This window comes from Solanum pennellii, chromosome 7 (assembly GCF_001406875.1).
Source record: "Solanum pennellii chromosome 7, SPENNV200".
Taxonomy (NCBI): Eukaryota; Viridiplantae; Streptophyta; class Magnoliopsida; order Solanales; family Solanaceae; genus Solanum; species Solanum pennellii.
In genome coordinates this window covers 48,786,104-48,810,639 of record NC_028643.1, presented here as the reverse complement: position 1 = coordinate 48,810,639, position 24,536 = coordinate 48,786,104, and the positions used below count along the sequence as shown (strand labels likewise).

The following is a 24,536-nucleotide window of genomic DNA, read 5'->3' as shown; positions in this document are numbered from 1 at the left end:
CCTGAAAAGGCATAACGTTGAGCTTTATCATCAATACGAGCCACCTCCCTACCTGGTTGCGCGTTACGTCTACCTCCATAACCTCTCTGATTTCCTTTTTGTACTACTTGTGGACATCCCCTACCATTATTACCATTTCCCACGGGTACGATTGCTCGAGAAGGTTGTTTTGTGGACTCAAGCGAACGCGAATGTGGGCACTTCCTCATTATGTGTCCCAAGTTCCTCACAACTAAAGTAAGTACGTCCGCCAGATGGTTTGCTTCTCTCGCGTGTCCAACATTCTGATCAGCTGAAAAATTGTTAGAAAGAGTCCCGAATAGTTACGGGTAGTGGCGGGCATGGCAGATTAAATTGGATCGGCCACGAGTGTCGGTCGACAAGATCCTTTATCATAGAAGCCCTGAAAAATTCCAGTATTCTTTACCCTCTTAGCCAACACCTTAGGTCGACCGTCTTGCTTCACCCTCTCCACCTTCTTGACATAGTCAGTCATTTCATTGAAGCCCCTTCCTGTAAAAGTCATGTGAACGGATAACACTTGTAGCTCAGAATCAAAACCTTTAATAAGCAACCAGATCCTCTCCTCTTCAGTGCTAACCAATTGTGTAGCATATCTAGATAAATCAGGGAACTTGTCTTCATAAGCAACCACAAACATACTACCTTGTTCTAATGCCATAAACTCATCCTTGTTGTGATCTCTCAAAGTCCTACATATACTTCTCTAATAACAATGCATGAAATTGGGTCTAAGTAAGCAGAGGTAATGTAGATGCTCTGCATTCCATATAATCTCTCCACCATTGCTTGAGCACACCTTGAAGTTGAAACGACACAAACTCAACCCCTTGTTGATGAAATATTCCCAACTTATGAACCCTTGATAACAATCCAATATGAACTCATAAGCATCCTCCGTCTCATAATCAAGAAATATCGAGGGCTTGAGCTTAAAAAACTTGATCAATATATCATGCTCATTACCGATCATCATAGAACCTAACAAAGTATGGAATAAAATATCTCTACCTATATTTCCAATCGGCTTGGGAACATTGTTAGCAACTAGAGGATTCGCGGAGACTTGAGTAGGTGGAATCATCCCCGGACCAACCAACAGTTTCAAAAATGACATGATTTGTTAGATAACACCGGATCAATGGGAGGGATTCTTGTAGCTTCAGCCTAGCCTCCTTCCTCTTTTTCAACCTCCTCAACATTCTCAAACTCAGCTTCCCTTTCTATCTCTTCGTTATGTGCCAGAGGGTTCTCATTCACATGAACATAGTCATTTGGCACCTTATTCACAATTGGCGCCACTATCCCATGAACTCTTCCCCTAGCTCTTTCTCTACCTTTGTCTTAACTGCGACCTCTCACTGTGGGTTCCTCAGCTGAAGTATTAGCAGGAGCTACAGACCTAACGTCATTATACCTAGTATTAACTATCTGCTGATAGAAGATTGAAAGAAGTTATATACCAATTTGAATCGCCAGATACAATTATAATCAAGTCATATAACGAATGCAACAAGAGAAAATGGAGATTTCGTGAAGTCGTATAGTCTCTCAAAGAAATGTAAAGGCATCCTAGTAACGTTTCATTAGACACTATTAGAATCGTTTCGGTACATCGAGATCAATAAACCTAAGATGTGATACCAACTTTTCACGATTCAGGTTGTTGTGATTTATACCTATACTACAATTCGGTAGAAGAACCACTACTAGAAACAAACCTAAGCAATAAATCTAAAAACCAAGACATTAAAGTTACGGAAGCAAGTTAAATAACTAATCTAAGTTCAACTAATATATTAAAGATCTAATAACTCACTAACAATGCAGAAGATAAACCTAGAGTCTGAAGTCAGTGTACCAAAACTAGAATTGAGAACAAAATCTAACATGAATATCTACAGAACTATCTAACAAACGAAAATAAGGTCTAGGTCTAAAATATTGGACATAGACTAAACAGAATTTCATGGCAGCCCGAATGATATGGTTCACCCTTGAACTCGAAACAATCACCGTTCTCTTAGCAAGGTTTCTCAACAGTCGCGTGAAGATGCCATGTACTCAACAAAAATAAGAGCAAGAGCAGAATAAGTACAAAACAACCATGTACTGATAGGATCACATGGCTGTCCCACTAGCATCATATTAACAATAAATTACAATATGATAACACATGCATAAATACCAACATATTCAATACTATCATAAGAATCAACATCACAATTTACAAGACTCATCACATAGTTGGTCCTCTCAGAGAAGCGAAAGTCAATCTGTTAGCATGCAAGAACATGGCAATCTGATCCAATTTTTATGCCAGAACATGGAAACCGATCAAAGTTAGCATCCCAAAACGTGACTATCCGATCCCAGTTAGTGTACTGGAACATGTCAGCCGATCCCAAACAACATATCACAAAAACACATCAAGATCACCCATTCGATCATGACGTCATGGTATTGATATTTAATTATCTTCTTTCAACATCTATGATCCATATTGCAACATGTATGCATATACAAGTATCACAATGAAAAAATGCAAGTGTATATCACACCATCATAGAATCACACCCATCACCTACCTCGAAATAAGCTTGAAACCTTAGACAACTTGATTTTTCCCTTTCAAGATTAGTTTCATTTTTTCATGGTGTAGAAACAACAATTATATACGGGAGCCAATAAAGAAACACTAAATTCCCAAAATACTAACAAACTACGATCCCTAGTTCAAACCCATGATCCCAACTAGTCAATTTAGTGTTAATTCCACCATAGGATTCTTCCAAAAAAAATTCCCTATTAATATTGACCCATTTTAAAACATTCTATGGATTGAAAAACTAATTCACGGAGTGAAAACCTTACCTGTAGCTTCAAGAATGAAGGAAAAGTAGTTGGAATAGCCCAGGGGTTGTCTCTTATCTCAAAAAGTTAAAACATACAAAATAAGGTCATATAATGGTTTTATTTACGATTTAAAAACCCACAGTATCAGCGTCGCTGCAGTGGCACCAATTCCACTGCAACGACACTTTTTGAACCAATGAGCTTCGTCTTGAAAAATTTCTAAAATCCTATAATTCAATCTCCGCCTCGTCAGCTACAGCGGTACCCATCCCGCTAGTTTATCTCATGCTTAAGCTTCCGAATAATATTTCTTGTTTCATTTTATCTTTAAGTATATGTACAATATCCCATCTCAAGGTCAGCTTAGGGTCACTCGTGATCCTGGGTCCCATGTTTATGCCCAGGGATTGCTTTGGGGCTTGACAAACTGGGTATCCGAGCATTTGGTTTAAATGTCCTAGGATGCCTGAAAAGCCACAATGAGTAGAGTCATTTTCATGAGTGTGAACTATAAGTTATATATATTAAGACTTGCATTGAATATTTCCCATCATTTTTTATCTCATTTTTAAGCTTCCGAATAATATTTATTGTTTCATTTTATCTTTAAATATGCGTACAATATGCCAGCTCAAGGTTAGCTTGGGGTCACTTGTAATCTTGGGTCCCATGTTTATGCCCTGGGGTAGCTTTGGGGCTTGACAAACTAGGTATCCAAGCATCACGTTTAATTGTCCTAGGATATCTGAAAAGCCACAAGTAAAGTCCTTTTCATGAGTGTGAAGTGCACCACATCTAATGAGAGAAAGGCTACAATGTATTTTTAGAAAAACATTAGTTTCTAGGTATTCTTATCATGTGTTGGTATAATCTCTCTTTCTAATCCATAGTTATGCATTTTTTAGATCATTCCTCATCATAGAGCTTACAAAATGAATCTGAATACATGCAATGCTAACGCTGCTCCTCTAGTCCCAAATCAGGAAGTTTTAATGCAGAGTTTTGGAACACTATTTAAGTTTGGGCTCATAGTGTTACGAACCAGACAATCACCAAGCCTAGTCCGGCAAACACTAATGTTGGGTCAATTACAGTTCGAGTTCGAGATTTTGTTAGGATGAATCCACGTGGGTTTCTAGGGTCGCAGGTTGTTGAGTATCCACAAAATTTAATTGATATGGTCAAGAAAATCTTGGTAGTGATTCAATTGACTGTAATGATATGTTAGAGTTGGCATCCTACCAACTTAAGGATGTAGCTCACGTGTGGTTTACTCAATGGAAAGAAAACAGGGGAACATGTGAAATTTGCTTTCCTGCAAAGGTTCTTCCATAGAGAGTCGAGGGACGAAAAGGCTCACGAGTTTATGAATTTGAGGCAAGGTGACAGTCCAAGAGTACTGCCTTAAGTTCTAAGAACTCTATAGGTATGCACCTCACAAGGTTGCTGATCCAAGGGCACAAATGAATATATTTTTGTTTGGGTTATCCTATTTAGTAAAAAGAGTGTCGAAACACTATGTTTTTGGAAGACATGAATATGTCTAGGCTTATGAATCATGCTCAGAGTGTTGAGGGAGTAAAGCATAGGGAACAAAATAAGTACAATAAGAAGGCTAGGACATGAAACTATGAGTATTCTTAGCAAAAATTGGGTGGTTGAACTCTATGTCAATTCTAGCAGAAATATTCAGCTCCAGAACCTTCATTAGCAAGTTCTCCATCATCCAGGTTTTGACAGGATCATAAAGGTATGGCATCAGGCTTATAAATCATGCTCATAGTGTTGAGGGATTAAAGCATAGCGAACAAAATAAGTACAATAAGAAGGCTAGGACATGAAACTATGAGTATTCTTATCAAAAATTTGGTGGTGGAAATCTATGTCAATTCTAGCAGAAATATTCAGCTCCAGAACCTTCATTAGGAAGTTCTCCATCATCTAGGTTTTGACAGGATCATAAATGTAGGGCATCAGGCTCTAAGTCGTAGAAAAGTGTTTCAAGTAATAAGAGCCACCTAACTTGTCTAAAATGTTGTAAGAACTATCTAGGTGAGTCAGTTTTAGGGAAAGAATGGTGTTTTTGATGTGGTTAGTTTGGCCATAGGTTGAGGGATTGTCCTTCTTCTAAATAGGGACATAAAGGTAACATTATTAAGGTGCGGTATACATCTCTAACATAACCAGTGGTCGCCCAACTCAGTAGTGTGATCATCTACTATAGGTGGTGGTAAATGCCAGAACAGGTTGTATGCTCTCCAGGCTCGCCACGATCAAAAAGATTATCTTAATGTTGTTACAGGTACGTTGATGAGTCTTTCACTTAGATGTTATGATTTGATAGATCCAGTAGATACTCTTTCCTTTGTAATTCCCTATATAGCAATAAATTTCGATTTCAGTCGAGAAACTCTTTTAGAATCCTTCATAGTCTCTATCCAGTTAGTGACCTAGTTTTAGCTAGACAGGTACATAAAAATTGCCATGTCACAGTTTCTCAAAAATTCACCTCAGTAGATCTTGTAGATCTACAAATGGTATATTATGATATCATCCTTGGCATGAACTTGTTACAATCGTATTATGACTCAGTTGATTATAAAACTAGGATCGTTCCTTTTAATTTCTAGACGAGGCAATCTTAGAATGGAAGGGTACTAGCTAAATGCCTATGAGTTGATTATTTCTTACCTCAAGGAGAGACAAATGATTTCTGAGAATTATCTCTATGATGTAATTCAGGTTAAGGTTTCGAGATCCAAAACCCTAACACTCTAGTCAGTTTTAGTAGTTAATGAGTTTCCAGAAAATCTTCCTGGAGTTCATCCCAAAAGGGAAATCAACTTCTGAATTGATCTTTTTGGAGATACCCAACCTATTTTTGATTCCTCCGTAGAGAATGGCTCCAACTGAGCTTAAGGAATTGAAAGAACAGTTAAAAAGACCTTCTAGATAAAGGCTTCATCAGACTCGATATTTCTCATGGGGTGCACTAATGTTGTTTGTGAAGAAGAAAGATGATTCTCTTAGTATGTGCATTGACTATTGATGTGTATCGTGAACAACGACACTACTTCTGATTCAATTGTCTATGATCATCGATAATAGAGTATCCTATCGATGGTTGGGGTCGTATCCTAGGGGAGAGATTTTGAGAACAGTGGTTAATATTAATTTCATTCTAATTATTCGTAGCTAAAATATTAATGAGTAAAAACATTGTAAATTGAGGGGTGACACGAAAGAGTCAAATATCAAAGGGGGGCTTTGTCACAAGTAGAAAAAATAGCGAAAAAATAATGAGATATTTAAGCAATTAGAGGGGGAATTCTTGGGATGTGACTGTATTAAATAATAATTTAGATTATTAGGTGCATTCTTTCGATAGAATATCTATAGAATAGTGACTAGGCTAAGATTTATATGGGAGTACGTTCTCTCTTGGGAAAATTACCCCATTTCACATGGGTTCCTCTAGGACACCCATTTATTGCATGAAGACTAGCCTACACCTTACCCCACTCACACTCTCGAGTTGAGTGTTAGGATATGGGACTAGGGCTCACCGTCTCTAGCTGAACCTCATGTAGACCCACTCATTAGAACATCAATCGAGTAGTCTTGGTTACGCGACTTCTCTCTCGAGCAAGCCGAAAACACATGGGTCAACTTGTACTTTCAATTACAAATATATTAGATTAAACCGCAACTACTAGACAAAATCACCATTAAATTACAGTTAATCTACCAACTAGCAAGACCAACAACAATATTAACCCATATTCTCTAAATCATACCCCAAGAATGAGGGTTTTTAGCCACACATCATAAAATACAAATTATACCTTCAATGATGATGAAATCAAATGGGTATGAAGATCTAATTCTTTATTTGAGCAAAGAAAGAAGAATCAAGGAGACCCACTTCCAAATTGAAAAAGATGGAATAACTTTTTTCTTTAAGTCTTCAAAGCCCTTACAAACTTGAGAGCAAAATATATGAGAAATACTATTCAATACTAAGAAATTATAGTAATGTTCTATTTTCCATAACTCTCTTGAAAACAAATAATAAAACTAGTATTTATAGTTTTTTCAGAATTAATGCTGCAACGGATCACTCGATGATTTTAGTTGGAATTACCCATCAACTCGGCGATTGGCCATTTGTATTTTTTATCACCTTCTATTCTTTCCCACAACATTTTCGTGTCAAGGACCATTGGGCGATATAGTGCTATTTCGCAGAACTACTCATCGAGAGGCCGACTGCTCCCTTCTTCCGCTGATTTGATCCTTTTCTTAGGGCTCATCACATTGGAACAAAAGGCAAAGTATGTATCTTTGGAGATCCTCCGAGTAGACTCGCCGATCCTAAGACTTCCATTTCTTTGTTTTTTTTCACCTTTTTGTCCCTTATTGTGATATAGTATCCATGCTTTTCTTCAAACTTCAAATACCTGAAACTTAAGTGTTTTCATCTGATATTGAGATAAAATAAGCATTAGAGGACACTATTTCTACTAAAATATAATTCTAAATGAGTCAAATATGTGGACCCATCAACACGTCAACTTAAGCTTTTTCTTGTCCTCAAGTAAAACTCAAGTTCAACTGTTCGAAAAGGGATGTCACAAATAGTGCTACACAAGACTCAATCATGAATGCGCACAAAAAGACTCAAATTACTTATCCAAAGATCAATTGTGTATTCAAATATTCAAGTTGTGACACACCATTACCAAAGATTCTCGACCTTTCATTACTTGCTTCAAGTGCAAGTTCAAGCTCAACAAAAGCATTCGAATGCCTTCACAAAAATGATGATTCCATTTTACATACAAGTGTATAATCAATTTAAAGTTCAGTTTTGAGATACAACACTCACTCTTAAAAATAAGATCACAATGCATGTTTTCACCCATAGTTTTGCCCTTATTTTTGAGTCAACATTACTTTCAACTTTGTTAAGACAAAAAAGGTCTTTTTAAGGCTTGTAATGGGGATAAGTGCAAAGGTATGGTCATTTGGGCTTAGTGAATATTGATCCTCGTGAATTGTAGTGCTCGTAACACTTCTTTTATTCTTCCTTCCTCATCTTCGTTAGTACTCATAAGTAATCCTATTACTTATTTCCAATGGATTTCTTGGAAACCCTATTCTGTTGGACTTTTATTCCACAACTTTTCTTTTTCATTTCTTTTATTTTCTTTTCTTATCTCCCAAGATGGTTTCCATCTTTTTGCAATACCATTGATTAAGGAAGTTTTTCCTTGAACTTCTTTGACTTTTCCCTTTTCTTTTCACGCCGCCCCTAATTAGGATTTTGTCCTAAGTTAGATATTTTAATCAAACCAACCATTCATGAGGATGCAAGGAAATGAATCAGAAAAGGTCTAGTCTTCATCAAATTTCTTCCAAAGAAGGTTAAGGATCAAGGGGTGCACAGAGAGGTTCACAAGATCACACGGGATGTCACAATAGAGGTATATGTCAAATTGACTCGCACTTTATAAAATTGCCTAAGATAATATCAAGTGAAAGCATTACTTTGCTAGCTAGACTAACTAGGAAAATTCTAAGTGATGTCATGCATGGTTCAAGGTAAGATTATCACACAAGGCATCAGTACTTATGTTAAACATGACTTTACACTTCCCCTAATGTGCAACGGTCATTACAAGAGAGTCAATTTGACAATTGGTTAATCACAATGATATGCAAAGAGTTCACATATTTCTATGAAACTTCATTTGATTTCGTCATAGTTATATATTCATGTTTGTTCGATTGAGATCTTGAAGTCATCAATATTGCTCGAAACCGATACTCGAATTAGCAAGAGAACAACCACTTTCAACACAAGAGTTGGGACATATTTTCAAAAATGAATATTTTTCAGAAAGGTCAAAAATCATTTTGCAATAAAAAACAAAAATAAGCCATAAGCTTAAATAGTCATACAAGAAACATAAAGTAATTTTAAACAAACAACCCAAATATATACGCAAGACATAATTCAAAACAATACAAAGGTGAGTCTCACCCAACCACAAAGAAATATATTTGTCCTCAAATGTGAATAATAAAAGTATACAAAAGTGTAGTCAAAGCAAGACATAGTGAGTTGTAAAGAAGGATTATGTCTATGCAGCCTCTCCTCTTGTCAGGGAATCAGTATTCTGAACAACAGTTTGTGCTTGGGCATCAGCTTCGGGGGTAGCCTAAGGAAGAATAATAGTGCTAAATCCACTAGGATCTATTGTGGACGTCTCACTAGGCTATGTATGGATCTCTGACTGCATATTTGCTTCTATTGAATCTGGCAAATCTCTAGAAATTATGTCCTCTTGGCTATCGCTTGTCTCCTCTTCATTCTCTACTATTAACCCCTCATCAGTCTCTTCATCTGAAGATCTATTTGTTGCTTCTCCAATATGCACATCTCCAGTGGTAGATGGAGTAATCTCTGAGGTAGAAGGGGCACCTCCATAATCAGTGGCCTTCATTAAATCATTAAATTCGACTGTCTTCAAATAATCGATGTCTTTCTATAAGTCTGCAACATCAAATTTCAAAGATGGTAGTTTAGATGGTCTCCCATGTCCGCTCTCACAAGATGTAACCCCTCAAAGTAAAAGCATAAACAGAGGTCTGGAGGGGGTGAGTACAACAACTATGGTACTCTCGATCATTCCAGGAGTTTCTCTCTCCAATATGGATGCCATCGCCTTAGTTGGTTGGGCTAAGAGCCCCATCTTTAGGATCATAGACTGAGTAATATTTTTTATCTAGCTAGAGAAAGAAGCACCTTTATCATGCAAAGAGGAGGAAGGAGTTAATGTACCTGATGCTCCAGAGGCCTGAGTCGGTGTAGATGCACCTGTAGGTAACAAATCAGCATCGGTCTCTGGAGAGGTATTTGTTCGAGTTGTTCTCCTATGGTCAGCCTCCTCACATGTGTACTCGGCCTCTGTACGCTGAACGTAAGTGGAGGGTGAAGGGGTGACCTCAATGTCTCTTGCAATATCTAGAGGTACTCAAGCATGTCTGCACAACTCTATGATCAGAACAAGGAATGGTAGAGAAGTATATTTTTGTTTGTCTCTCATGTTAGCATCCCCAAATCGATCCGCTTTCTAGACATAATGCACCGAAGGAAAGATGCCTTAGGGAGATGCAGAATAGACTCATTTTCTGATTGCATGATGGTACTGCCAATGAAGCAAAACCACAACCTACCAGAAATGTTTAGGGCCCCTTTTCAATCAAACCTCCTACCCCGATCCATCTAAAATTATCTTTCGAAATCATAGGAGACAACCATTCCTTTAGATCGTCTAGAGTTGCAGCAATATGAAGTCATTCATAATAAAGTATCACTCAACCATTTTAGGTCTACGGCAACACTAAATCCTGACAACGCTTATAAAGTGTTGCCTAAAATACTTTTGGGAACACTTTTAAAGTGTAGCCAATGATTTTGACTTTTAGCTACATTAATTTTAGCAACACTTTTAAAGTGTACTCTTTCATGGGATAAACTACACTTTATAAGTGTTGTTATAGTTGGCAACAACTATTTACATGAATGGCCACACTTTAAAGTGTGTTATTTTTATAATTGAAAATACAACACATTAAAAATGTGGCCTTAGTGTTTTCACCAAAATTTTATATTCTCTCCAACATTTTAACATTAAAATTTCATCTCCCTCCCATTTTTATTTGGCCAAAAAAAACATTAAAGAAAAATTAAAAAGAATAAAACATTAAAGAAATAAAAAAAGGCCACATTTCCTAAAACTTCAGCTGAAGCTTCCATTTTCAGCTGAAGAACACCATTCGCGGTAGCTGAAGAAGGATCGAAGAACGGAAGAAATCAGCTGTTGTTCAAGATTGGAGAACACCATTCGTCACATTTATGTTAAACTTCAACTGAAGAACACCATTTTCAGCTGAAAAATCAAAGAGCACTGCGATTTCTCTGAACATGAACTGAAGAAGACGATTTTCCTCTCAGCTTCGTTGTTCAAGATTGGAGAGCTGAAGAAGACGATTTTCTTCAAAGATTTCTGGGTAAACTGTTGTTCCATCAGATTTCCTTTTGAAAATTGAAAGAAAATGCTTCACAAATCAACATGTCTCATGTCTTAAAGCTTTAGGTTGTTGGAATAGAGTTTATCAGGTAAGGGATTTTACCTTCAAAAGTCTAAATTATAGCTTTAAGATTTTTATATGCTTGTATGTCAGTCAAAAAATTGATGTTAGGGTTTTTATGTTCTTCTGTTGTTGAGACGAATTTTGTTGATTTTGGGAGTTTAGTTTATAGTTGTATTACGTATAAATGGGCAGATTATCTTTGACTCACTAGTTTTTGCTCTTGAATGTTGAATGTAGAAGCTGAAGCTAAGTTGCCTTTATATGAAGAACTGAGTTGTAGCTAAGTCGTCTTTCTTCGAAGAACTAAATTGTTGAAGCTGGCGATACCTACGATATTTTGTCCCTAATATAGATTTCGTCAACTGTAAGTAGCTACTCTACATGAATTTGAAAAGTTTTTAATGTCTGTTTTAATGTCACCGTTTTTTTAGTCTTCCTGAGTTCATAGTTGTGCTCACCTTAAGCTTGGTTTGTTCCTTTGCTAACCACATTGATTATGTCTTGTAGCTATTTGCTTGTAAAATGTTTCTTTTTTCGACTACATGCCTTGAAGTGTTAGAAGTCATTTTGTTGTTTCTCTATTGCATTTTCAAGTGTACATTAGAAACTTTAGTTGAATATTTCTTAGTTGTTTTGAGATCACCTCGTAGTATGAATTTGCTAAACTTTCTTTCTATTTTGAGTTGCACTATATAGAAAATGAATCATATGCCTTAGAGATAGACGATATAGGATATATTTTTCAAGTCTAGAAGGGGTAGAGAGGGAGTGATACGCTCAAACTTACTTCTATAAGAAAGAGTAAAATCCGAAAATTCGCTTGATTAATCAACAAAAATCACCAACACTCAATGATAAAAGTCTCAAGATAACCTAATAATATTACAGAGTCTAACTAATAATCCAGCGTCTAACAATGCGGAGTCTAACCTCAAAAACGAGGTTTTTCGACGGATCGTCGTGGCCACGACGGACCGTCATGGACTTCGTCGTCCCACACTTCTGGTCTCTTCATTACCCTCGACAGCAAGTATGAAGGATCGTCACAGACACGACGGTCCGTCGAGGGTCTTCGTTCAAAAACACTTAAACTCTTGGAATATGGGTACTGGGATTACTTCTCTGAACTTCATGACGAACCTGCAGGATGGACCGTCATAGACTCGACGGACCTTCGTGGACTCCGTAACCCCACACTTAGACTTCCCCATCTTCCTTCAGCAGCTGCACTACGCTGCCACCTACGGACCGTCACATACACGACGGTCCGTCGAGGGTCTTCATTCCAAAACACTTAAACTCTTGGAATATTGGTACTGGGATTACTTCTCTGAACTTCAGGACGAACCTGCAGGACGGACTGTCACAGACTCGACGGACCGTCGTGGTCTCCGTAACCCCGCACTTAGTCAGACTTCCCCATCTTCCTTCAGCAGCTGCACTACGCTGCCACCTACGGACCGTCACAAGCACGACGGACTGTCACAAGCTCCGTAACCCCACACTTAGTCAGACTTCCCCATCTCCCTTCAGCAGCTGCACTACGCTGCCACCTACGGACCGTCACAAGCACGACGGACTGTCACAAGCTCCGTAACCCCACACTTAGTCAGACTTCCCCATCTCCCTTCAGCAGCTGCACTACGCTGCCACCTACGGACCGTCACAAGCACGACGGACTGTCACAAGCTCCGTAACCCCACACTTAGTCAGACTTCCCCATCTCCCTTCAGCAGCTGCACTACGCTGCCACCTACGGACCGTCACAAGCACGACGGACTGTCACAAGCTCCGTAACCCCACACTTAGTCAGACTTCCCCATCTCCCTTCAGCAGCTGCACTACGCTGCCACCTACGGACCGTCACAAGCACGACGGACTGTCACAAGCTCCGTAACCCCACACTTAGTCAGACTTCCCCATCTCCCTTCAGCAGCTGCACTACGCTGCCACCTACGGACCGTCACAAGCACGACGGACTGTCACAAGCTCCGTAACCCCACACTTAGTCAGACTTCCCCATCTCCCTTCAGCAGCTGCACTACGCTGCCACCTACGGACCGTCACAAGCACGACGGACTGTCACAAGCTCCGTAACCCCACACTTAGTCAGACTTCCCCATCTCCCTTCAGCAGCTGCACTACGCTGCCACCTACGGACCGTCACAAGCACGACGGACTGTCACAAGCTCCGTAACCCCACACTTAGTCAGACTTCCCCATCTCCCTTCAGCAGCTGCACTACGCTGCCACCTACGGACCGTCACAAGCACGACGGACTGTCACAAGCTCCGTAACCCCACACTTAGTCAGACTTCCCCATCTCCCTTCAGCAGCTGCACTACGCTGCCACCTACGGACCGTCACAAGCACGACGGACTGTCACAAGCTCCGTAACCCCACACTTAGTCAGACTTCCCCATCTCCCTTCAGCAGCTGCACTACGCTGCCACCTACGGACCGTCACAAGCACGACGGACTGTCACAAGCTCCGTAACCCCACACTTAGTCAGACTTCCCCATCTCCCTTCAGCAGCTGCACTACGCTGCCACCTACGGACCGTCACAAGCACGACGGACTGTCACAAGCTCCGTAACCCCACACTTAGTCAGACTTCCCCATCTCCCTTCAGCAGCTGCACTACGCTGCCACCTACGGACCGTCACAAGCACGACGGACTGTCACAAGCTCCGTAACCCCACACTTAGTCAGACTTCCCCATCTCCCTTCAGCAGCTGCACTACGCTGCCACCTACGGACCGTCACAAGCACGACGGACTGTCACAAGCTCCGTAACCCCACACTTAGTCAGACTTCCCCATCTCCCTTCAGCAGCTGCACTACGCTGCCACCTACGGACCGTCACAAGCACGACGGACTGTCACAAGCTCCGTAACCCCACACTTAGTCAGACTTCCCCATCTCCCTTCAGCAGCTGCACTACGCTGCCACCTACGGACCGTCACAAGCACGACGGACTGTCACAAGCTCCGTAACCCCACACTTAGTCAGACTTCCCCATCTCCCTTCAGCAGCTGCACTACGCTGCCACCTACGGACCGTCACAAGCACGACGGACTGTCACAAGCTCCGTAACCCCACACTTAGTCAGACTTCCCCATCTCCCTTCAGCAGCTGCACTACGCTGCCACCTACGGACCGTCACAAGCACGACGGACTGTCACAAGCTCCGTAACCCCACACTTAGTCAGACTTCCCCATCTCCCTTCAGCAGCTGCACTACGCTGCCACCTACGGACCGTCACAAGCACGACGGACTGTCACAAGCTCCGTAACCCCACACTTAGTCAGACTTCCCCATCTCCCTTCAGCAGCTGCACTACGCTGCCACCTACGGACCGTCACAAGCACGACGGACTGTCACAAGCTCCGTAACCCCACACTTAGTCAGACTTCCCCATCTCCCTTCAGCAGCTGCACTACGCTGCCACCTACGGACCGTCACAAGCACGACGGACCGTCACAATCTCCGTAGGTGGTCTCTTCTGCATTTCTTCGCTCAAAATCTCCGCATTTATCTATGGACAGATTTATGTATATCCTATTAATTGTACTTATTTTTTCATTTATAGTATCATCAACATTGAAAAACATTTGTGGAGGATTAAAGGTTTGATTTGACATAGCGAAAGCCTCATCACTAGGTAAGAAGCTTTTATCATCTCATACCACATGATTCTGATAGATTACTCGTGACTTTTAAAACTTATTTGTTAACTGGTTAATGATTATTGCTGAAAGACTAAATATTGATATATTCTTCTAGGAGTTCACATATCCCATCCAAGGATTGGATGAATTTAGCAAGGTATAGCAAAGAGTATATTGATGGCATTGAATCATTTCTAGATTTTGCTTACTCTTATGGAGATCCTCATGGAGAGAAAATTCAGTGTCCATGTGCGGAATGTTGTAATATTCTTTGGAACCGAAGGAATGTAGTGTATGATCATCTAATATGCCATGGATTCCTTAAAGGCTATACTAGATGGATCAATCACGGGGAATGGGATATCAAGTTGAATGTTGATGATGATATGGATTACTCGTGTGATGATATTGATGGGTTATTGAATGATCAATTTAGAGATATTGCACAGGCTGGAGGAGTTTATGATGGTCCAAATGAAGATGCCAAGAAATTCTATAGCTTACTTGAAGAGGCAAACCAAGAATTATATTCTGGTTGTATAGGTTTCTCTAAATTATCATTCACACTTCGCTTATATTTGTTGAAGTGTTTACATGGATGGAGCAATGAATCATTCACTTCTCTTCTAGAGTTATTAAAAGAGGCGATGCCCGAGTTGAACATTCCTCAGTCTTACAATAAAACCAAGTCTATGGTTAAGAATCTTGGTCTGGATTATGATAAAATTGATGCATGTCCAAATGATTGCATGTTGTTCAGGAATGATCATAAGGATGACGAATTTTGTCATACTTGTGGAGCTTCACGATGTATTGAAGCTCCTAAAGTTGATAGTGAGCTTGAGTCTTCAAAAAAACAACATCGAGTTTATGCAAAGACTTAGAGACACTTTCCATTAATTCCTAGACTCAAAAGGCTATTTATGTGCTCAAAGACGGCAGATTCTTTGAGGTGGCATGAAGAGGAACGTTCTAAAGATGGAAAGTTAAGGCATCCCGCTGATGGTCTAGCATGGAAAGACTTTGATAGGGTGCATCCTGATTTCGCACAAGATTGTCGCAATGTGAGACTTGGCTTGTCAAGTGATGGATTCAATCAATTTCGAACCATGAGTATATCACATAGCACATGGCCAGTTATGTTGATGATTTATAATCTGCCGCCTTGGATGTGCATGAAATCAGAATATTCCATACTTTCTTTACTTATACCTGGACCCCGATCACCTGGAAATGACATTGATATTTACTTACAACCATTGATAGACGAGTTAAAATTATTATGGGATTCTGGGGTTGAAACATATGATGCTTCCAGAAATGAAACTTTTCAAATGCGGGCAGCTCTTATGTGGACAATCAGTGATTTTCCTGCATATGCTATGTTATCTGGTTGGAGTACAAAAGGAAAGTTTGCTTGCCCTTGTTGTAACTATGGCACTAATTCTCGCTATCTTAAACATAGTCGGAAAATGTGCTATATGGATCATCGTATTTTTCTACCGATGGATCATCCATGGAGATCAAACAAAAGATCATTCAATGGAAAAACTGAATTTAGGCCTCCTCCAGCTCCTTTAAAGGGAATTGATGTTCTTAATAGCTTACGTGATTTTGAAAATGTGTTTGGGAAGAAGAAAAAGAGATCAAATGATGGCCCATGGAAAAAAAGGTCAATTTTTTTTGAATTACCTTACTGGCAGCACAACTTGTTACGTCACAACCTTGATGTAATGCACATAGAGAAGAACATAGTTGATAGCATACTTGGAACTCTTTTGGATATTTCAGGAAAAACAAAGGATCATGCAAAAGCACGGTATGATTTGAAAGATATGGGAATCAGGAAGAACCTTCATCCACAAGATACAGAAGATAGTAAGAGAACAAAGTTTACAAAGGCGTGCTTCTCAATGACAAATGGAGAGAAATCCATCTTTTGTGGAGTTTTAAAGACAGCCAAGCTACCTGATGGTAGTGCCTCCAATATATCTAGGTGTGTGCACTTGGATGAAAGAAAGGTGTCTAATTATAAAACCCATGATGCTCATTTCATGTTACATTACTTGCTTCCAATACCAATTAAAAGCATTCTTCCTGATCATGTGGCTATTCCTTTGATTCGTCTAAGTTCCTTCTTCCATCGTTTGTGCCAAAAAGTAATCACATTGGAGGAACTGGATTGCTTAGAAGTAGAGATCATAGAAACAGTAAATCAGTTGGAGCGAATTTTTCCTCCTTCATTTTTTGATATCATGATTCATTTGCCTATTCATTTGGTGAATGAAGTGAGATTAGGCGGCCCAGTGCAAAATCGATGGATGTATTCCACTGAAAGAGAAATGGGTACATTCAAATCATACATTCGCAATAGGCGTTTTCCAGAAGGTTGCATAGCAGAGACACGAGTGGGAATAGATTGCATGAATTTATTCTCAAAATATCTGCATCGGGGTGTGCATACCAGATTTAATAGGAGAGCGCGAAACAATGATGAATGTGACCCAAGTGACGCAGAACCTGTGAGTTTGTTTTCTAACAAAGGAGTTCCTTTAGGATCAAAGAAAACTGATCCAATCATTTTAGATGACAAGTCACTAAGTCAGGCACATGCATACTTATTGGGAAATTGTGACGATGTTCAAGAATATATTAGGTACCTTAATTTGAATATAGCATTCCTTTTGTATAATTAATTTTTATCTTATTTAATTTATTATTTTAACAAATATAGTAAATGTTTTGTAGAGAGCATGAGCAAGAGGTTAATAATCAGTCACGAAGATCTAAATGGAGCAAAGCCAAGAATCATTGTCAAAACTTCTCTCAATGGTTTGAAACTCGTGCTTTGCAAGAGGATGTGCCTGATTTGATAAAACAATTGTCTAGAGGACCAAATTCTGTTGCAAAAAGATATTCTGGGTATCTCATAAATGGATATAGATTCCATGTTAGGCAGCGTGATGCAAGGCGTAAAACACAAAATAGTGGTGTTACACTAATTGCCTCAACTACAAGCTTTGCAAGCTCAAAGGATAAAAATCCGATTGCTGCAGATTTGACTTATTATGGTAGAATAGTTGATATTGTTGAATTAAACTATTAAAGCCATTTTAAGGTTGTTTTATTTAAGTGTGATTGGTATGAGGTTGAAAAAGATGTTTATGGCCTTACTTATGTCTATTTTAACAAGAGATGCTCTCAGGAAGAGCCTTTTGTGCTTGCATCTCAAGTACACCAATGCTTCTATGTGCAAGATCCATATGATCAAGATAAACATTATGTTATGAAGACTGTTCCAAGAGACTTGTTTAACATGGGTGATGAAGTTGAATCTAATCTCCCACAAAGTTATGAAAATGAGCCATCTGAACATTCGAAGGGTCCATCTATACCAAAAGATAATGGTGAAGTACTCTTAACAAGGACTGATTTACCAGAAACAATCATTGATGTGCCTGTGGAGGAATTTGTCAATCAACAACTTGAAGTCGAGTATGAAGAGGAGTTTGAAGATGAGTTCGAAGATGAGTCTGAAAATGAGTATGAAGATGAGTTTTCAGATGCGTTTGAAGACGAGTCTGAAAATGAGTATGAAGATGAGTCTGATGATGAAGTCGAGTCTGAAGAAGAGTCTGAATAAGACACACCATGAGTTTCATTATTGTTGTGATGATCATATAGTGCTCACTCACTGTTTTTGTAATATAATAGTTTTTTTTGTAAAATACATTAATATATCTAATCTGTGGAATGTAATATGTTGCCTTCTTATCTGATTATTATTTTATTGAGGAACCTATACTTCTAGCTGATTTTTGCTTGATTTGGTTGTTTGTTATTTATATACTTTCTGGTTTCATTTTATTATCAGGCAGTTGGCATTAGAGGCATTCAACTCTGTAGTTTGAAGTTGCTTCTGGTTTGGTCGTTGTCCCGAGTTTGTCGCTCCGAGAGAGGTACAACTCTTTACCTTTTATTAATTTAAGTAATAAGAAGCTCTCCAGTTTTTAAATGTGGATGCAGCCAACGGCCTCTGTTGAGGGAAGAACCCCACCCAGGATTGGAAACATTCGGCATGTGACACGAATAGCTAACAAACTTATTCAACTAGGGAACAATAATAACGGCATACAGTCGCGTCTGCAGTTGTTTGAAATATATTGTTTCATATGTTATCAATTTTTTCTGTTTGTTCATGTAGTTCTTCCAATTTGAATCCGTCCTGTTTTACTGTGGTATTAAGCTACACAAAGCACAAGGATGTTTGCACTTCGAGTAGCTGATTTTGCATTTGATAAATAGAGATTTCTTAAGGTCCATTTGTCAGTTTCTAATACTAATGTGTTCTGCATTTTCATCAAGTGGGGCAATCAGGGGAAGTAATGAGAAGCATGCCACTATTGAATAGGGATAGAGGGAGTGAGAGTTTTCACAAGAAACAAGTGACTTATTTATGCATATTTCATTGGTCATTGCAGAAGTTGCTCTACTCATACTACCTGTTAGTGTAATAGATGTTCAATCAACTACTCCTCAATCCCTAACTAGTTGGGATTAATTATATGAATCCTCAATATTCATTCTGCTTTATTAGAGCCCATTTCATTACAATATTAAGTTATGCCTTACAAAAAAGTCACTAAAGCCCACATGCACATTGTTATCTAAGTCTATATGCAGACTAATGAGAATTATGACAAATACCAAACTTGATTAAAGTGTATCAACAATTATGCTTTATTTCAGATAGTTGGTCTTGCATATATGAATCCTTTATATGAGAGATCCTCACTCTGTGTGTATGATTTTATGTCTACTTCCTCTTTTAGCACCTTTACTCATTATAGTGTTGCACCTAGATTGTTGTACGTATGTGTGTTTGACTTATTATGTGATTTAAAATGAGTTCTGTAATTACATTACTGTTTTGTATAAGTTATGCAATATTATACAGTACTTTAATGTATAAATTCAAGAAATTTTGGAAGTTCTTGAAATTATAGAAATTCTGAAAAATTTTAGAAACTCAAATGTTGCAATCTACTATAATAAGCTATCCATCTGTGAACCTTATATCAAAATTACATTTATGCTACTTCTTTCACTTAAACAATCTTATTATTTTGTAGGTTTACTTACTATTTGGAAATAAATTGAAGAGATTTAAACAAAGCAAAAACAATGAATCAAACAACAATGCTAAAGAAAAAGGGTTTGAATCCAAACAAAGCTCAAAGTCCATGGAAGAATCTGGATGTTGATATGCAATACCGATCAAGTTCTGAATTGGCCAACAAATTCATGATTAAGAGAGAACAACTTGCAAATGAACGCAATGATAAAGCTAAGAAAGAGCAGGCACCAATATCACATAAGAAAGAATTTTGAGGATTTCATTCGACAACAAGGAAAGAGTAAATTGCTTGGGCACAAATCAGTCATTCAATCGTCTTCAAGGGAAGAGCTTAGAACCTCACGTATGATTGCAGGGAAAGGACAAACTAAACAGAGGTTATTTCAATTTGAAGAGTCCATTCAAGATAATGGAACTAAACTTACTATGAATAATTCTAGGTTCCACACGTCATTCAATAAAGATGTTACTGCTTCAGCACATGCGACTGGAACAACACTAGGTAATGGAGAGGCACGACATGATATTCTTGATCTACCGAATTGCAAACAGGTAAAGAGGAAGCCGGTCATACCAGCTAGTACTCCTGATCAGTTTCTAAAAGATCAAGGGATACACAAAGACGATGAAACAAAACGTGACAACAACACAACAAGTGATGTCGAATTTATGCATACTCCTATTATTAATGAACATAACAAAGGATTGGATGATCGTGTGGAACAAGAAGAGGAAATTGACATTGATTGTAGTACAAAAGGTATGTTTTAAACCTTGTAAGATTTAGAACTCATTATAAAAGAAATATCTTATTTCATGTCTGTTACATCAATCTAGAAATGTCGAAGCCAAAAAACGTTCGAGGACATACAACATGTAAGGATATTCATGCAAGAAATTTGGATGAAAGAAAGGAGGTGACATTTCATAAAGGACAAGCGGTGGGACCAACTAATAAGATAGTGTCACAATTAAGCAACTTTATAGGAACAATTGCAAGGAATCCTAGATTCATTAGCTTGATGTACACTAGTTGGAATGTGGTGCCAAAGGATACTAAAAGGCGCATGTGGGAATACGTCAATGTAAAAACAACCACTCTTGAGAATTCATATTTTTTTTACTTACTGAAACTAAATATATTTTATTTTGCATAGTCCAAATTTCTACTTCCAGCAGAAGGAAAGAAGTGGGTGATGACTGGTCTTCGTGATGCTTGGAGGCGGCACAAGAAAAAAATTAAAAATAATTTTTTTGATAAAAACAGTACCCTTGAGGATATGCTAGCAAAATGTCCTGATGGCATTCCACATAATCAATTCCACCAGTTGATCGAGTATTGGAAACACCCAACTGTTCAAATAAGGTTAAAATGGTGCATTTCCACTCATTGACTAATTCTGTGTCATATCTATTCTTTTTATACATATCAATTCAATTATTTCTTTGTTTTTAACAATAGGCTATATGCGAGATGAGTTCTCAAAACAGGAAAAAACAAAAGTGAAGGCATCGAATGGGACCTATTAATTTTGCTAGAGTACGCGTTGCATTGGTAATACTTAGCTGACATTTCATACAAAATTTGATTTTCATTTTTTTGTACTTTATAAGAACTTACTGATTTTTTAAAATTTCTTTTGATATAATCTGTAGCGTGCAGCCAAAGACAACAACGAAGAACCATCAAAGCCGGAAATATTTATTGCAACTTGTACCAAGACGGGAAAGGAAATCCAGGCTGATACCCAAGTTGCAATAGTAATTTTTCAAAGAGGATAATTAGTGAACTTTATTCAGACTTAACATTTATATTGTGGGGAGTTTGACTACATTAAATTTTAATCACGTATGTCTTCTTCTTTTTCTTCTTCTTGTGCAAGTTCGAGGAGATATCAATTATTTGTCGACATTGTTTAATTATTTTTTACGAAAAGTTTTCATAATGTTTTAATGCTTGATCGCTATCATAGGATTGGAAATGAAATAGTACTTACAATTCACTATGGATGCCAATTTTATTCAATAGGCTGAACTTCAAAATCGCCAAAATTCTGGGGAAACAGCTGATGATGCATTTAGGGCAGTGTTTGGGAAGGAGCAGCCTGGTCGAGTTAGGTGCTATGGTAGATCAGTGACAACAAGTTCTTTGAAGAAAGATGAGGAAATTAACAATCTAAAACAAAAGCATGCCGATGAAATCACTTCTCTAAAGGAAGAATTGAGAGAAGAAATGCGACATTTATTCACTCAATTGCTGCAAAACAACCCTGGATTGAATTTTCAAGATATACCAGGGTGTGTTGGATCTAACCTTGCTTCACCTATTGATGCAAGTAGTGCACAAGCTGTAAGAGGCACAAAACTTCCATATTCTTCGGGGTCAGCTCAAGATTCGGTTCTTGAAAAGGTATTTTGTATTTCAAATTCTCTGTTAATAGTGTCAATATTGTTTTTCTTCTAGTTTAGTTGGTGTTCTTGGTAATGAAATTCAAAATTTATTTTTACTTGTCTAAATTTAGTCCACCAATTTATAACTGTTAAGAATGTTTTTGTTTTTGGTTTAAGCATTCGAATCGTTAGTTGAATAACTGTTCTTTTAGTATTGTGCAATTGAGGAGTCTGTGGCTAACACATTATGTTTTATGGCAGATGCCAATGGTGTTCAATTAAAAATGATGACACTATTTTCTACCTTTAGCTTCTGAATCTAGCTCATTGTAAAGGATATTGTAGCTGGTCTTTTAATGGTCTGTCTGCACCTTTATGAAGCTATTGCTATTTTATAAATATTGGTGTCTGTTAGCTAGGTGGTTGTGGCTGTTAGTATTCATGTGCTGCAGCCTGTGATTAAAATGTCTACATGCTAGACAATTATAATACTATTGTTATTAGTATAGATTTTAATGGTTTGCAAACCTTTACCTTTGTAGGGTAGAGAAACCATCTAGAGCTTGACCATTAATAGAAGATCTTGTGGGTAGATTTATTATGTCTGATAGATCCTTAATGGTTACTTCTCTGAACATCATGACGAACCTGCAGGACGGACCGTCATAGACTCGACGGACCGTCGTGGACTCCGTAACCCCACACTTAGACTTCCCCATCTTCCTTCAGTAGCTGCACTACGCTGCCACCTACGGACCGTCACAGACACGACGGTCCGTCGAGGGTCTTCGTTCCAAAACACTTAAACTCTTGGAATATGGGTACTGGGATTACTTCTCTGAACTTCATGACGAACCTGCAGGACGGACCGTCACAGACTCGACGGACTGTCGTGGACTACGTAACCCCACACTTAGTCAGACTTCCTCATCTTCCTTCAGCAGCTGCACTACGCTGCCACCTACGGACCGTCACAGACACGACGGTCCGTCGAGGGTCTTCGTTCCAAAACACTTAAACTCTTGGAATATGGGTACTGGGATTACTTCTCTGAACTTCATGACGAACCTGCAGGACGGACCGTCATAGACTCGACGGACCGTCGTGGACTCCGTAACCCCACACTTAGTCAAACTTCCCCATCTTCCTTCAGCAGCTGCACTATGCTGCAGTTCTTTGAAAATATCATGTCATGTTGTTATGTATTGATTTTTGTGGACACTTCTAAACTTATAATATTATTTTAAATGTGTAGGAAAATGCAGGTAATTGAATTTGAATTTGGCCAGAATTAAACTCGATCCATTGTGGCAAAAGATGAAGAAATATTTGTAATGTTGTCATATACGTTTGAATGACACTTTTGGGTTTTTGGAACTTGTTGATATTAGAGATCTTTAAGCAATCACTTTCTATGTTTTGGTTGTACATGAAATATTTCTCGAAGTTTATTTGAAATATTTAGCTTCAGTTTAATGATTAATTAGTTCATTTTGTGTTTTAGGTCACTTGTATGTATGTAATATATTATATATATTTGTGCTACATGTAGGCTTATAAATGTTGAAGTTAGACTTTGTAAGTGTTGCTCTAGGTAGATAAAAAGTTACACTTTGAAAGTGTTGCTCTAGCTGACATATAAAGTAACACCTTATAAGTGTTGCAATAGATGAGATATAAAGTTACACTTTGTAAGTGTTGCTCTAGATGAGATATAAAATTAACACTTTATAAGTGTTGCTATAGATGAGATATAAAGTAACAATTTATAAGTGTTGCTATAGCTGACATATAAAGTAACACATTATAAGTGTTGCAATATATGAGATATAAAGTTACACTTTATAAATGTTGCAATAGATGACCAATAAAAGGCCACTTTTTAAGTGTGACCAATAAATCTGAAAAGGCAACGCTTTTAAGTGTAGTCTAACAAAAAATAGGTGTTGCTAATGCACGTCTTCAAAGCGTGCTCTTATACCTATTTGGCTACGCTTTATAAGTGTTGCCAAAGATGGCAAAATTTAAAAAGTGTTGCCTAATGTCAAAGGTTACGCTTCTTTTGGGCAGCCCCTAAAAAGTGTTTCTGAATGTCCAAAAGTGTAGCCTTTTATCAAAGGCCACACTTTTTTTGCTAGTTTAGGCTACACTTACGTGGTGTTGCTGTAGGCCGAAAATGGTGTAGTGCATAGAGTGAAGCGTCCTTCCTAATACAATATTTATATGCTTATTGTGACACTCTACATTCTTGCTAGTAACTATGAACGATCTGCTGATCTACACTTATTTCCTTCT

General features: G+C 38.4%; 1 protein-coding gene and 1 pseudogene across 1 annotated transcript; both read left to right on the top strand.

Moving 5' to 3' along the window:
* The first annotated feature begins 15,636 nt into the window (after positions 1 to 15,636).
* On the top strand, positions 15,637 to 18,356 carry LOC107025040. Its single transcript, XM_015225917.1, has 4 exons — positions 15,637 to 15,826; positions 15,980 to 17,369; positions 17,462 to 17,801; positions 17,919 to 18,356. Exons 1-4 carry the CDS (start codon positions 15,637 to 15,639, stop codon positions 18,354 to 18,356), a joined length of 2,358 nt encoding a protein of 785 aa, XP_015081403.1.
* Positions 18,357 to 21,324: 2,968 nt separating this feature from the next.
* LOC114078003 lies at positions 21,325 to 22,523 on the top strand (annotated as a pseudogene).
* Positions 22,524 to 24,536: the final 2,013 nt, after the last annotated feature.